Source organism: Telmatherina bonti (genome assembly GCF_933228915.1).
Source record: "Telmatherina bonti genome assembly, chromosome: 8".
Taxonomy (NCBI): Eukaryota; Metazoa; Chordata; class Actinopteri; order Atheriniformes; family Telmatherinidae; genus Telmatherina; species Telmatherina bonti.
Window position 1 is genome coordinate 19,658,339 of NC_136626.1, and position 14,316 is coordinate 19,672,654.

General features: G+C 38.2%; 1 protein-coding gene across 2 annotated transcripts; it reads left to right on the forward strand.

Annotated features, from left to right (window-relative positions):
- Positions 1-461: 461 nt before the first annotated feature.
- Positions 462-10,583, forward strand: cth (cystathionase (cystathionine gamma-lyase)). Of its 2 annotated transcripts, none has more exons than XM_079244974.1 (12): positions 462-674; positions 2,713-2,794; positions 2,947-3,042; positions 3,161-3,270; positions 3,492-3,626; positions 3,764-3,821; positions 4,721-4,798; positions 5,194-5,346; positions 7,191-7,312; positions 7,570-7,622; positions 7,893-8,031; positions 9,822-10,583. In XM_079244974.1, the coding sequence occupies exons 1-12, from the start codon at positions 489-491 to the stop codon at positions 9,837-9,839; spliced, it is 1,230 nt and encodes a 409-aa protein (XP_079101100.1). In that variant the 5' UTR covers positions 462-488; the 3' UTR covers positions 9,840-10,583. The 2 variants fall into 2 exon arrangements, with proteins under 2 accessions (XP_079101100.1, XP_079101099.1); XM_079244973.1 differs by lacking the exon at positions 9,822-10,583 and adding an exon at positions 9,634-9,720.
- The last annotated feature ends 3,733 nt before the right edge of the window (positions 10,584-14,316 follow it).

Sequence of the window (14,316 nt, forward strand, 5' to 3'; positions counted from 1 at the left end):
TAAAGTTTTTATTTATTTATTTATTTATTTCTATTTTCTGTCTTTCTTTCTTTCTATTTTCTTTCATAGTCTACATAACGATAACTAACCTCAAACTTTGCAGTATTTGCCATTTTATTTGCTCGTAGTGGCTTTAAATAATTTTTGGCTATGTTTTTCAAAGTAAAACCTTACTTATTGAAATATGTGTGTTTTTGAGTTTATGTGTACTGAAAGAGTGTCCCCTCCCTTACTGAAACAACAAGAGACGTTGCATCATTACAGTCGGACATAGGAACGCAAACAGCGTGCTGTCGTAACATGGGCAGGACGCCCTTCACACAGTAGCCAATCAGCACTGGCGGCTTCATGTTGATGAGCTCTGGTTGGTCGAGAGGCACGAGGTTGCCGAACAGCCACTGTAAATGGTATTTCCCCTTACCATTTAGCAGTAATGCGTACTCATCCTGACTATACTCCGGTCTGGATACGTCGGTGTTCGTTCAGCCATGGCTCAATCGGACAAACAAACTGAGCAGAATGACGTTTTTGCCGGCTTTCGCACGGCTTTCAAATCTTTTGCTACAGAGGCCATACACGTCGGCCAAGAGCCGGAGCAATGGACATCTATGGCTGTAGTGCCGCCGATTTCTCTATCTACAACCTTCAAACAGCAATCACCAGGAAACCATGCTGTAAGTAGTCTGATGTGACATAGTTATTTAAAGCGGGGGGCTGGGGAGGGGAAGAAGAGCCGGTAACATACACGTGCTTTAAACCTGTATTGTAACGTGAGGCATCAATTTGAGATTTAATCTATTTAAGAGAAAGTAAAATATGCTGATAGCAAAATGTAAGCCTCCATCGTGTACACGTTTGTTTTAGTTTCATGTAATAAATCGAGAAATGAACTGCTTGCTCATAATATTATTTTACTTTAGGGAACAAGCCAATAATGATGGACAGCAGAGAAAATCGACTGAAAACTAGATTTAGTTCATGTCCCAAAGTCGAAAGTTCTGCTATGAAATAGTTACATTGCTGTGACATTCACAAATGATTATCAACATAATAGACTGAGCTTTTCCAGTTTAAAAGAAAATTAATAATTGGGACTTTAATTCATTTTCTTGATTAAAAACACCAACAATCTAATGTAAACATTTTTATATAATCATACTCCAGTTCAGATCATGTAGATAACCATATATTACACTGATTAAAAATGTTTTAATTAATTTCAAAAGATAAGAACTGAACTGGCTATATGTGTATACCCAGAAATATGCAAAAGCACATAAGTGTGTGATTAGCTATGTAAAACACAACAAGTTTAAATATACAGCTCAGTCCAACTGGTGTAAAACTCATAAGTTAACCAGTTTAAAGACTCAGTGTCTGTCTTTATTTTATTTGAACTTTCTGTTCACAGTGGAAATGACACAGAAGCCGCGTCTGAAACTTCAGACTGTAACCAGCTTGTCTCAGTTTTCTCCTCACTATCATTTTCTTCTTGTTGTAAAGATAGAACATTTCTGTACATGCCGCCTGTTCCTGTCAATGATTACGTGTTCAGTTAGTCAGATTCTGGTTTACAGATTACAGGTTACTGGCACACAGACAGAAAATGCCAATTAAAATTAATTGTTCAGTTAACATTTACAGTTTTCCTGTCAACTTTCCCAGTTTGACAGATCTGGAGGTTGTGGCATGAACATCTGAAAATGAACCAAGTTTAACTAAGTTATTTTGCAAGCATATCTCCTAACTAATTATACTTTCTTTTTTAACCAGGAGTACTCCTGTTGTGTTGTGTTTTAGCTTACAATTTATTAGGAGAACTTAGGAAATGTTATTTTATCATGAAGAAAGTGGCTGGTGGTTCTGCAGATGTTAAACATCCACAAAGTAAACCTAGTAAACCCGTCAAACTCAATCTTGCCATCTTTGTCTTTTACTTGAGTGATTTATTATTAACAGTTTTATGGTTTTTCTAACACATTTTCTCAAGTGCTTCAGCTCTTTTCTTTGAATTTGTAAATGATTTGTACAAAGCAAACAAAGCCTTATAGGTTGAGGGGAGGAGATATAAGCAGATCCTCGTATCTTGTAGACATATGTAGTATTTCCAGGCTAACTTGCTGTTACATGTGGCCATTTTTCACACGGTCAATTCCACGTATCTTCATTGCAAAGACATATAAGGTACAAGTCTTCTTAAAGGCAACACAATGAGCAGGCATTTGTTTTGCTGATACATGTAATAAAAAAGAAAATCTAGCAGATTTTAGAAACATACCAATAAGAAATTACATTCATTTACAATTTCTGTTGTTGAGCATACAAACTTGTTACTTTGCTGCGTTGATTTAAACAAGAACTGCCCAAAAACATAATTGTCACTGCAGCTCATGTAACAACTTCCTTAGTTCACCATTGCAGGGCTAAAGTTCTGGGTGCGGCCAATCTATGCAACTTCATCCTGTTTTTCTAAACAGGTTTGTGTATATAAAGACTTTATTAAGGAATAAGCTTAACACTGTCTGGAATCAATACACTTCATTGCATTTACTGATGGTTCTATTAAAAAAGTCGGGCTGTAGTAACTGCTTTTCACTATTTTTTGGCAACTTTAATGACAATCAGTCTTACACAGTTATTTTAATATACAGAAATGTTTTCTTTTCTTTTCTTATGCGAATTTCAATGATTAAAAATGCTGTTTTCATTCAGGGTTTTGAATACAGTCGAAGTGGAAACCCAACTAGAAACTGCCTTGAGAAGGCTGTGGCTTCCCTGGATGGAGCAAAGTATTGTAAGTACGCCTGAAATAGATGTTCATCTTCATATGAGAACAAAAAAAACTCCCCACACTATCATGATGGCTGCTGTATCAAAAACTGCTGAGAATTTTAGTTTAGATTCCTCTGACAAGTTGCAACATTTTTGCGCTTTGCCCGCCTACAGGCATCGCCCTCGCTTCAGGCTTGGCTGCCACGGTGACCATCACCCATATGCTCAAAGCAGGCGATGGGATCGTGTGCATGGATGACGTGTATGGAGGTGAGACTCTACGTAACTCAAGCAGCTTTAGGATTTTATGGATTTTTAGGTGTAATGTTGAAGCACATTGCAGGCAGGTTAAACAGCATCGACTGAGTTTCCCTCTCATTTTCCTAAGGCACAAACCGCTACTTCCAAAGAGTTGCAGCTGGCTTTGGTTTGGACATTTCTTTTGCTGACTGCACAAAGCCAGAGCTGCTAAAAGCCGCTCTGAAACCCAATACTAAAGTAAGGAGAAATAAATAATAGTGATGGACTCCATGCATGCATCTGTCTTTTGTGATAACTCAAAGCAGTCTTCCTAAGTCAGTTTTCTTGCGCAATGACTGTTTATTCTTCTTCATTTTAAACACACACAGCATTTAAATGTGAGTGTGTATTCCTGACATGTTTGACCAACACCTCCTCCCACTTGTGAAATGAAACAACTCCTGTCTTTTTGCATATAGCTGGTGTGGATCGAAACGCCAACCAATCCCACAATGAAGGTTGTCGACATCAGGGTCTGCTCTGAGTTGGTGCATGAGCACAACAAAGACATCGTGGTGGTCGTGGACAACACCTTCATGTCCGCTTATTTCCAGGTAAGACTGACAGATGTGTGTTTCGCACTCTTTTGGCTGTGACACAGCACTCTCATGGTTTCTTGCAATCAAATACCAGTTAATGCAGAAAAGACTACCTCAATGATTAACTCTCATGCTTGTCTTGGATGCTTTAGCGCCCCTTGGCTTTGGGAGCTGATATCTGCATGTATTCCGCCACCAAATACATGAATGGTAGGATGTAAACATTTTTTCCTTATTTTATTCACTTTCATTTTCATCTCAATAAACTTACAAGATTGGCTTAATTACAAGTCTTTATTAAATACTGTAAAAATCGAACATAAGAAGAGTAAAAACCAGACAATGATATTTATGTTGCATTTAAACTTGAAGGTAATGTGCTGTTGAGTATTACATTTAGTATTTAAAAATAGCTATTAAAGTAGCATAAAAGCAGCGTCTTAACTCTTGCATTTGGTGCGGATGAAACCCAGCTATGATTGCTTAGAATGCAACTTTTTATTTCTGTTATTATATTTAATTTAATATCTAAGTACTTACAAACAATTACATTGCAATAACATCTGTAACTGAGGGTTCAGTTATCAAAGCTGCAATGAATTTCCTGCATAATTACGAGGATAAATCATAGATCTGAATTCAAAGAATAACAATTTGCATAAAAATATGTCTATCCTAAGGCAGGGGTGTCCAGCTCTGGTCCTTAAGGGCCAGAATCCTGCAGGTTTTCAATGTATCCCTGCTCCAACACACCTGACTCAAATGAATATGTCATTGTGCAGAACTTCACTGGCTGTAATGAAAGCCAGGTGTTTTGGAACGGGGATAAATGGCAAACCTGCACGACAGCGGCCCTCGAGGACCGACTTTGGACACCCTAAAGGTACCGCCTGTATAGTTTAGATATTATACAACATGTTCTAAAGCTATCTCAACCATTTAGACTTTACATGCACAAATATGCCATTTTGCTTGAGTTGCAACTAGTGGACCAGCTGTCAGCAGTCACCATGAGAACAACTGGTTTTGCTGGCAACAGTGGCTGAAAATATTGAAATCTCAAGAAAAAGCTTAATGATTGTTCTTCATCCCTGTTGTGTGTGTGGCAGGACACAGTGATGTGGTGATGGGTCTGGTTTCAATCAACAGGGACGATCTGTATGAGCGACTGAAGTTTCTGCAAAATGGTGAGGAAATGATTAAGCTGTGTCAACAACGGGTCATCTGATTGTACTGTTGTTTATTATTGACAGATTAAAGCAAATGAAAAAACACACAAGTGTTTGCAATTAAGTTTTATTTAACGATTAACAGTCTATGTGTTGTCTGTTTTTTAAGTCTTTGTCTACCTCTACCTCTCATAGTTTTTGGTGAATTGGCTATTTGAACCTGACCTACATTCATTCAGTAAACAACCAACACATGCTCCTGAGGCTACATTTCTGGACCAGTTTAAACCTTCTCAGTTTAATTGTTCTTTCCACTGTTTGCCTGATCTGGATTTTGCCAGCCTTTGTTTGTAACCTCTTTGTGTTTTTGTTTTGTTTTGTTTTTTTGTGCACATGATCTTGCCTCTGTTCAGCGCTGGGCGGTGTTCCATCTCCCTTTGACTGCTTCCTGTGCAACCGTGGACTGAAGACGCTTCACCTCCGTATGGAGCGGCACTTTAAAAACGCCATGGCTGCCGCTAAATTCCTGGAGGCTGATCCCAGAGTGGAACGAGTCATCTTCCCAGGTGAGACTTTGATATAAAGCATGTCACCACTCATTCCCATACCACATTTCAGCTGAGACATTTTTCTCATCCCTTCAGTAGGGAAACGTAGAAGTGTTTTGTACAAACAAGCATTTGCTGTATGGAAGAATCCCACAATGAGTCATCTAATTGACCCTATCCAACAGAATAAACAAACCTTTCTTCTTTTCATACACAGTACGATGTGTCTAATCAAACAAAATAGATAAATCAGCACTCTTCCCTCAAGTATACCTGGAATTTTATGCCAGTAAAGGGAGAGAAAGGGATGGATTGCTCTCTTGGCTGAGAGTGAGTTTCTGCCTCAGGTTTAATTATCTTGGTCAAATAGTCATGTGACTGAAGGGAATGGCACGCTGCCGTCTATCAGTTGATATTCTGCCTCCAAACAGCAATTTATGTAACCCAAAGTTCTGCATTTATGTGTCTAAAATAAGGCTTCATGCATGTCTCATCATCTGCAAAAAGCTAGAGCCAAAACAAAAAGTAGACAGAGTTTGGCATTCAAACAGACAGTGGCGTACGAGGAGACACCTGGCTCGGATAAACATCTAACATCTGAGGTAGTGAATCTCAAAGATTCGTTTGAATGAAGTCTAATGATCTTGGGGTCAAGTTCACAACTGTGTGAAATACAAGAGTAGGAGATTGGAAGATGGGATTGGTGCACTATCAGCAGAGATCCTGACATCATCCTGAGATGACTCACACAACTATTTGAAAGTATTTTTACATTCCATGTATTACATGCTGCTACAAGCTGTACAACTTGCTCCCTCTAAAAAGCACCCCACCCTGATGGATAGGGTGCCAATTTGGATGCAGCTCAAAGTTTTTTTTGTGGTGCTGCTACTCTGCCTACATTGAAATAATCTGGCTGAAGTGATCGGCAGTTGTAGGTGTGTCTGAGTGTACCATCCTTGCCATGTGCGCCTGTTTAAGTGACAAAAACTGGATTAATGGAAAGCTACATGTTAAGAAAAATCATTATTTAGTTTTGGTTTTTTTTTATTCATCAATAAGCGGAAAAAAGTTTGAGGACAATCAATATTAACAGTAAATCAGTGGGATGAAATTCAGGTCTGTGTACACCTTGTTTTATACAAAAAACAGGGATCTTTTTCAAAGCACATGCTTGGGGAAGAACTGGGAAAAGCCATTTAGTCGACTGATGAGACTGAATATATACCTTTCTGGTTGGAAGCCTTGTGATTAAAGAAAGGAGGAAACACTTCAGTCATAAAAACCTCATTCCCTTTGTCGAGCCTGGTATTAGAAGACGTGTTATTGTCCTGTATCAACGTATCTGTGATCATTTATTCTAATTCTGAGTTACATGAAATCTAATGGAAATTATGAAGACATCTGTCTGGACTGAATGTCAGCAGTTAGGGGACCATGCAGGAAGATGGAGATCTTAAGCACACAAACTGTTTTACCAATCAAAATCCTGACCTTAATCCAACACAAATGTACAAGAATCCACACTGAACAGTTCATGTGTGCCACAACAGACTTAACTTGGAGTCAGTATCAGAGTTGCACCAATTATAAAATCAGAGGTTTATGTAAATTGTTTATTTTTAAAGTCACTCTTATATGGAAAAACAGATAATTTCTTCTTAAAATAAATACCCAATCATAATTGTTTTGCTTTAACTGAACAAAAGCATGTGTTCAGGTGTGTACATGAACTTTTTTGAAGTAACTTAGATGAACAGTGTGTGAACCACTGTTCATCTAAGTTGAACACCTCTTCTTTGCTGTGCTTCGGATTACAGACTTTAATTGACCAGTTTTTCATGTTTTTCCTCTCTGTGCAGGCTTGCCCTCTCACCCACAGTATGAGGTGATGAAGAAACAATGCACTGGATGTCCAGGGATGATCACCTTCTACATTAAAGGGAAACTTGAGCACGCCACTGTCTTCCTCAGCAATCTTAAAGTAATCAGAAGAATATTATTTATTAGTTTGGCTTCTCATTTCTTCTGATCACTTGTCATTGTAGTTTCACATTCATACAGCAGAAGCACATGTTGTCACATTAAAACCATAAAGGACATGTTTCCAGTCATTTGTGGAAATGATCCAAACAGCAAATGCGAGTAAATATCATTGCAGTAGCTTTGTAGTTTTTGATTTGGTTGATGTTTTGCTTCATCTACCTTGCCTTGCTTTACCTTGTTGTTGTCTTATTTCAGATGTTTGCAGTAGCAGAGAGTCTGGGGGGTTATGAAAGTTTAGCTGAACATCCGTAAGTATTACCAAACAACCCTTTTTTTTTATTTATTTATTTTTTTATTGCAGCACTTCTATTAAGAAAGCCACAACACTAGGCTGCAGTTCAACATGAAGCTCCACAAGGGGGCAGCAGAGATCAAGAGAAAATCCTTATCAGACCCCTACAAACTGATTTTAAATGAGACCTTTTATCTCTGCCACAAATGCTCTGATCTCCAAATCTCAGGATGTTTTTCTGTACATAACTCAGTTGTAAGTATCCGTGTCCTCCATCATAATTTAGGGCGATTATGACCCATGCTTCAGTACCAGAGAAAGAGAGGGCGGCTCTGGGGATAAGTGACACACTGATCCGCCTCTCTGTTGGAGTGGAGGATGAGGCGGACATCATCGAAGATCTGGACCAGGCGCTAAATGCTGCTGTAAGTATGACGCAAGATTAGAGAGCCAAGAAGTGTCAGTTTGTTATCAGTCTGTTCAGGAGGAGCACAGATAGTAAATTTAGCCAACGATCTACAGCTAAAGCGGCTTTGATGCAAGCAGGTCGCACATCGAGCCCAAATCCTTTTGAAGCACGTCCAGCTGCTAATTATTAACTTTTTCAGCTTAAGTTTAAAGGTGAAGGTGATTTCAGGAATGTCAGTATAAATGGCTTCACACCGCCATGTGACTGCACATAGACCTCCAAAATCCACATCCATTTGTTTATAATTGAGAATCCAAACTATGATAAATAACTTTAAGCTCTTAATACAAGGTCTCACAAACATACTATCATAAATTATATGTAGATGATCATTCAATGAACCAGATCCATTTGGCAACCACTCCTTTATCTTTTAAGCCGGGTTGCTTTGCTTTCAGCTTACACCTTGTGGTGAGGAGGAAAATGAAGAGCTGTGGAAGTGGGTATATGTTGGGGATGTTTACAGAGAGCCATGCCAGGAGGGGGTTGCTGACCCAGGACATACCTCTCCCCATGTCTCTCTCTGCTACATGAGCAGATTCATCATGTCTTGTATCTATGCTGCAGTGTGTAGGCAATATTCTGGCATTTTCACTTGCTCAGTAAATCCCTGTCTGTGTGAAATCTCTCCTGGTAAGTCATTATTGTGAACCCCAGTTAAACTTTAAAAACAGAGTGTAACACACCCACACTCCCAGGTAAAAATGCATGCATAAATTTAATAGCTTTGTCGTTTTTCTGCATGTGAGGCCAACAGATGGCTCGCAGAATCTACAGCAGATTCCACTTTGAGGTTCGTTGCCCTCCTCTCGTAACCCCCCCGCACAGTGCCGCACACCGTTACACCGAGAACTGGCAGGTCTTGTTTGGACATCTGTATTTTTATTACCTCACCTCCCTGAACAGCTGAGCTTCTTTACACCTCTGCTGTTGTCTCTGCCGGGGATGAAGTTTCATCAAACACATAATTAGACTTGATCATATTCAAAAGGTTTTAAATGGAAGATTTTATGTATTTAAATATGAGTCGCAAAGGAGAAAAAAAGAAACATTTTAATGATAATATTAGCATCTTACAGTTGATTTAAAGTCTACTTTTCCTTGTTGGTTGAGATTTTGTCTCATTAAAAGTGTTTGAACTCAGCCTCAGTGTGCCTGTTGTGGATGATCGATCACTCATTCCCACCTACTGGCAGCACTCTCATCAGGGGGAATTTAAATTTCATAAAACCCCTCATACCACCTCATTCAGCCATGTCCTGCACAGCAGCCTTGCCTTCCCTTCTTAGCATTCAGATAACGTTGCTGTATCCCTTCTGCTGCCCATCTGTAGCAAATGGAAACTAAATGGAGACAAACATCTCTAATGACTGTCTGTGGTCTCGGAAAAAGCCACTTCTAACAGGCCGAGTTTTTAATTGGACACGACGGCAGGTCAAGTGTTCTTATCTCAGGGTTAGTTTTGAATCACAAACTTGGCTATTAATCATTCAGCTCTCTCTAAAGTGAAGGTGGGTTTATAATGGTTACTAAGTACTGGCTTTGCTGTTATCAGCAGGTTTTTTCCTGCTGCATGGCATCCCTCGGTTTATCAAGACAAGATGACTACATGTGAACATGCTTCCTTTTTCTGATCCAGTTAAATGCAAGTTTAACTTTTACCCTCATGTCTGTCTGCAGCTTCCTGGATGCACCTCGTATTGATCTCACTGGTTATTTCTGTTCTTTTCCTGTTATCTTTAATAGCATCCGAAGAAGAATTGAAATGTCTGCAGGGCGTCATCGTGGCTGAAGTTATTATGAGGAAGCACCTGAAGCCCTGAACCACTGACGATTACCTTGTGGTACCTCAGTTCAGTGAGAACATTTTGTTTTCACTAAAGTACAAATCATACTGCCTGTGAAAGGTTTACACCTTTTTTTTTTTTTTTTCAAACATGAGAATCTTTTTAATGCCTACAGTACAGCATCATTCGTAATCTTATTTTTATTTATCTTACAGTCTTGCTTTTTTTTATGTTTGTTTGTGTTGAAGCTTCTTTATTTTTCCTATTTTTTTCCCCCTGAAGTCTCCTGGAAGGGAAAAATGTAGGATAATACTATATATCATTTGCAGCCTTGCTCTGAAAATGTCCATCAACGGTTTTAGTGAAAATAAATAATAATATCCAAATGTAAAAATGTTTAGTCAAAAAAAAAAAAAACTTGCTGAGCATGCTGATCAGAAGTCAGAAGCCTTAAACAAATCTGATCCTACACAAAGAAAAGCAGCAAGTCAGCAGTGTTGGACCAGAACTTTATGCTTTTTCAGGTGTGAGGACTGAAAAAATATGTGGAACTAATTAGCTTAAGAACAATGTGGAAGAATGTGGTGTGCACAAAGGGTGCCTGCTGTAAGGTGAATATTATCATAAGTGCCGCTCGTTAAAGGACTGTTTCTTCGAGTAATGCTTCCAGAGCTTCATATGTGTTCTTGAAGTAAGTATTTTAGCCGATAAGTTTTCTCCCAGGCCAGAATTCTCATTAAGTTTTTATCTGCTTATCAATGTTATCGGTAAATCCATTAAAATCTGTTTGCAGTACAAGTTTCTGTGGCTTTCTTTCTTTCATCTCAACTATCCTGGTGTACCAGCAGTGTACTGGTTGGTTCAGCATCAGAGCCAATGCTCTATTCAATTAGGCCTTCAGAGTGGGAAGAGCACATTCAGCGTGGGCGTAGATGATGAATGAAATTACCTATTTGGCATCTTAATGACCAAATTATCAATAAAGCTCTTCTGAGTGTGTAACGACTTTACATCTCTGAGGAGGCTCTGCTCAGTTTATGCAGCCTTGCTCGGTCTCAAATCAGTTTGAATTGGCTGATTTGTTCATTTAGCTGCCGCCATGCAACCTTGTGGAACTTAATGGAATTTGGCAAGTGCAGTCTGGTGTTACAGAGTTGGAGGAAGTGGTGGTGAAGGTGTTTGAAAAGGCAGTCAGATCTTTTAACTGTGTGCTTCAGTGTTCCTGGAAGACTTCATCATTTAGCTCTTTTCAGTTTCTTCCCCCTCAGCTCCATCAGAGCCTTTTATGGTGAGTATGTCTTCATCAGATTAGTCTCCAGAATGGAAGAAAATTTCCTGATGACACCAGCATGAGTATTTCCACTGTAGAGGTTTTAATGTTTACCTTTGTAGATATGGCTGCAGAATTATTTGATTCTGAATAACAACACTATCACCACAATGCTGTCATGTTTGGGAAAAAGTCCTCACGATAAACAGAGGTTGTTTATTTTAACTGTCCGTGTATGGTCCCCCCCCACACACATAGATCTGTAGAGGACCGTCTGCACTCTCCATCTGCATCTCCAGTCAGGGATACACTCATCTGGAGACAAAAGATGTCAAGTTCAGAGGGCAGCTCGCATGTGACTCCACTAAAAGCAGCTGCTTGAAATTTATTGATTTAAGTTGCCACAGACCAATAGCAAGCAGCTCGCACATGTGGGTTAGTCTGGACAGTCTTTTGGTTTTGAGCTATTAAAAGACACGAGAGAGATTACAGAGATAACACACACAACCCGTTTTCCTTCTCAAACCAGTTACAGCCAGATTTTACACCGTGAAATGAACACTGAGTTGGGGTTTTGCATGCCATTATGTCTTGAACCATTTATTGAAGCAGTGATTTCTTCAAGTCACCAGTCAGTAAAATCCCCAGAAATGTAGCACTTTCAATCAAGAAGCAACTCTACTCAAACCAAAAAGCTCCATTTTTAACTTGATATCAAATAGCTGAGTTAGTGAACACACTCCTGGAAGTGTATTGTTTCTCAGTGTCCAGATGTGGTGCTACTCACTGATGCTATCTATTGAAGTGGCCTCGATTTACCTCTGAGATAAAATGTGTCAATTCTTGCATATTATCAGCCGCTGAATTAGAAAACAAATGATAAACATCCTGCTCTGCTAAAGTTTTCAACTAAAATCATAAAAATGGATAATTATCATTGTAAAGGCAAATATAATTGGCCACCAATGAGGGTATGTCTGATGACTGTGGCATCTGTGAAACAACAATAAAGATATCATTCTGAAGTTTAGTAACATATACATAGGAGTATATTTTATATATGCTATGTTGTGTCTTTTGGCCAGATTTAAGCATCATACGGTTACATCTAGTGGCGAAAAAGAGTCATTAACAGTTCCATTGACAGTCACGTGATGTATTCCCTCAGAAGACAAGATGCCTCAAAACTGGAAGTAATGCAGATAGTTTCTATTACATTTATGATCAAATAACATTTTCATCTCTAAAGTGCAGCATGATGGAAGCTGGGAGTTTATATTTTGAATGCAAAATAGGGGATGAAAAGAAGAGCTGGACCCCTTACTGCTGGAATCTTCATGGGGATGATCCTTTTTCAGTTCATGAGACTCCGCGAAAGACTCCACAGTTTAATCATATTATATTTTGCAAGCTTTCATCTGGAATACAAAAAATAGTCTGGAAAGGATGGGACCAACCCATCCACAAATTGGTCAGTTTCTGTTATGAAAATTATGATAATCTTACAACAACAAACAAAAAAAAAAAAAAAACCCTGAAAATAACAAATGAATGGAAAGTTATGTTTTGGTAAAAAAAAAAAAAAAAAAAAAGAAGATAAATTGATAAGGATTGGCACCATTTTTAATATATTGTACGTGTGTATGTTGGAATTGGAGGCTTTAGTTTGCCATAAAATAAGAATTTACCACACGGTCAAACTTAATATACCCTGTTTTATGATCTACAGTGAAAAAGAGTATTATTTTGACCTCATACAAAAGCAGGGCATATTGGCTATTTATTATGCTGAGTGTGTGAAAGCAATTTGTAAAACAAATCATTGATCAATATTCTTTCCCTGGCCTGTAGCAACCTACCAATGCACCGTCCATGAAAAAAAGAAGCCCTCTTTATAGCATAGTAAATTGCTTGTGTCAAATGTTGTCAAGAGAGCAAACTCAGCATTAATAGAGTTTGTTTTCTTTCAATGAGAAATGGGTCTTTTTAGTCGGTATGGCAATATTCTGAATAGCTCTTTGCACAACAGAAATCAGTCAGTATCTTCCAGGTTAATGTATCACATAAAATGATTGCTTCTGTTGGGGTGAATTCACCCAAGCATCATTCTTTATGTGTCTTTCATACAATCTTTTAAAGTGGATTTTCAGGATAGCATTAGGTTTACTTTTTGTGCTTATTTCAGGAAAACAATAATCAATAACATTTGCTATGCAGCTTATGTAGAATATTCATGTCTTTGATTGGATGTTTTTTTCATGTCCATGTTTACAGCTCTCTGTTTAGTGCAACTCGGGCATCTTATTATTCAAATCAGCCAATCACTGCCTGGCAATTTTATGTCAATTTTATATCAGTGCAAAAGAGAGTGTAAAATTAATCTAATCAATCATGGCATGTTTTTCCTCTCTTTTTTTCTCAGGTCAGTTTTGAGACAACGTGGTGTCCTTGAGCAATCTAGTTGTAATTTTGAGAAATGTGTTGTGATGCACTCTGAGACAGAAATGTGCATGAATTGTATTACTTAGCCTTCTGTCTGATGAATTTAATTATACCCATCAGCATGGGATTTAGTTTAAAATGCTGCATCCTCTTAGGTAAACAGGAGGAAATGTTTGACTTGAAGAGAATCAATTTATTTTTGCTCTTTCAAAGAACAAACCCAACACCTCTGCAAATCCGTCAGCTTTTTGAAGAGTTTTCACAACTCTGGTTTGCCTTATAGGTCCAATTATTCCATTATGTTTCCAGTTCAGCTCTTATAATATGGTACTTGAGTATGGAACACCTATAACTCATGGACGATGAGATTAAATTCTGAAATCTTTGGTTTCAGAAATACTTTGCTGTTTACAAGGTTCAAAGATAAATGACATTTATAATAACCAACATTAAATCCACTTGAAAAACACACAAAAGTAATAATAAGTAACAAAAAGTATTATATAGAATCTATGTTTTTGGAAATTTGTAAAGGAAATCAGTAGAGTGGAAGAGCTTGGATACGACTGTTTATGTCACACGTGTCTCATATGATGGAAACATATTTGTCATGACTCCTCCATATCACAAACATACAAAGAAAAAAGGAACAATTGGCCCATAGAACTGTGTTTGAAACAACATGAAATTATTGAACAAATAATGACATTTATCATTGTGTCTTCCATGCTTGTAGAAATCA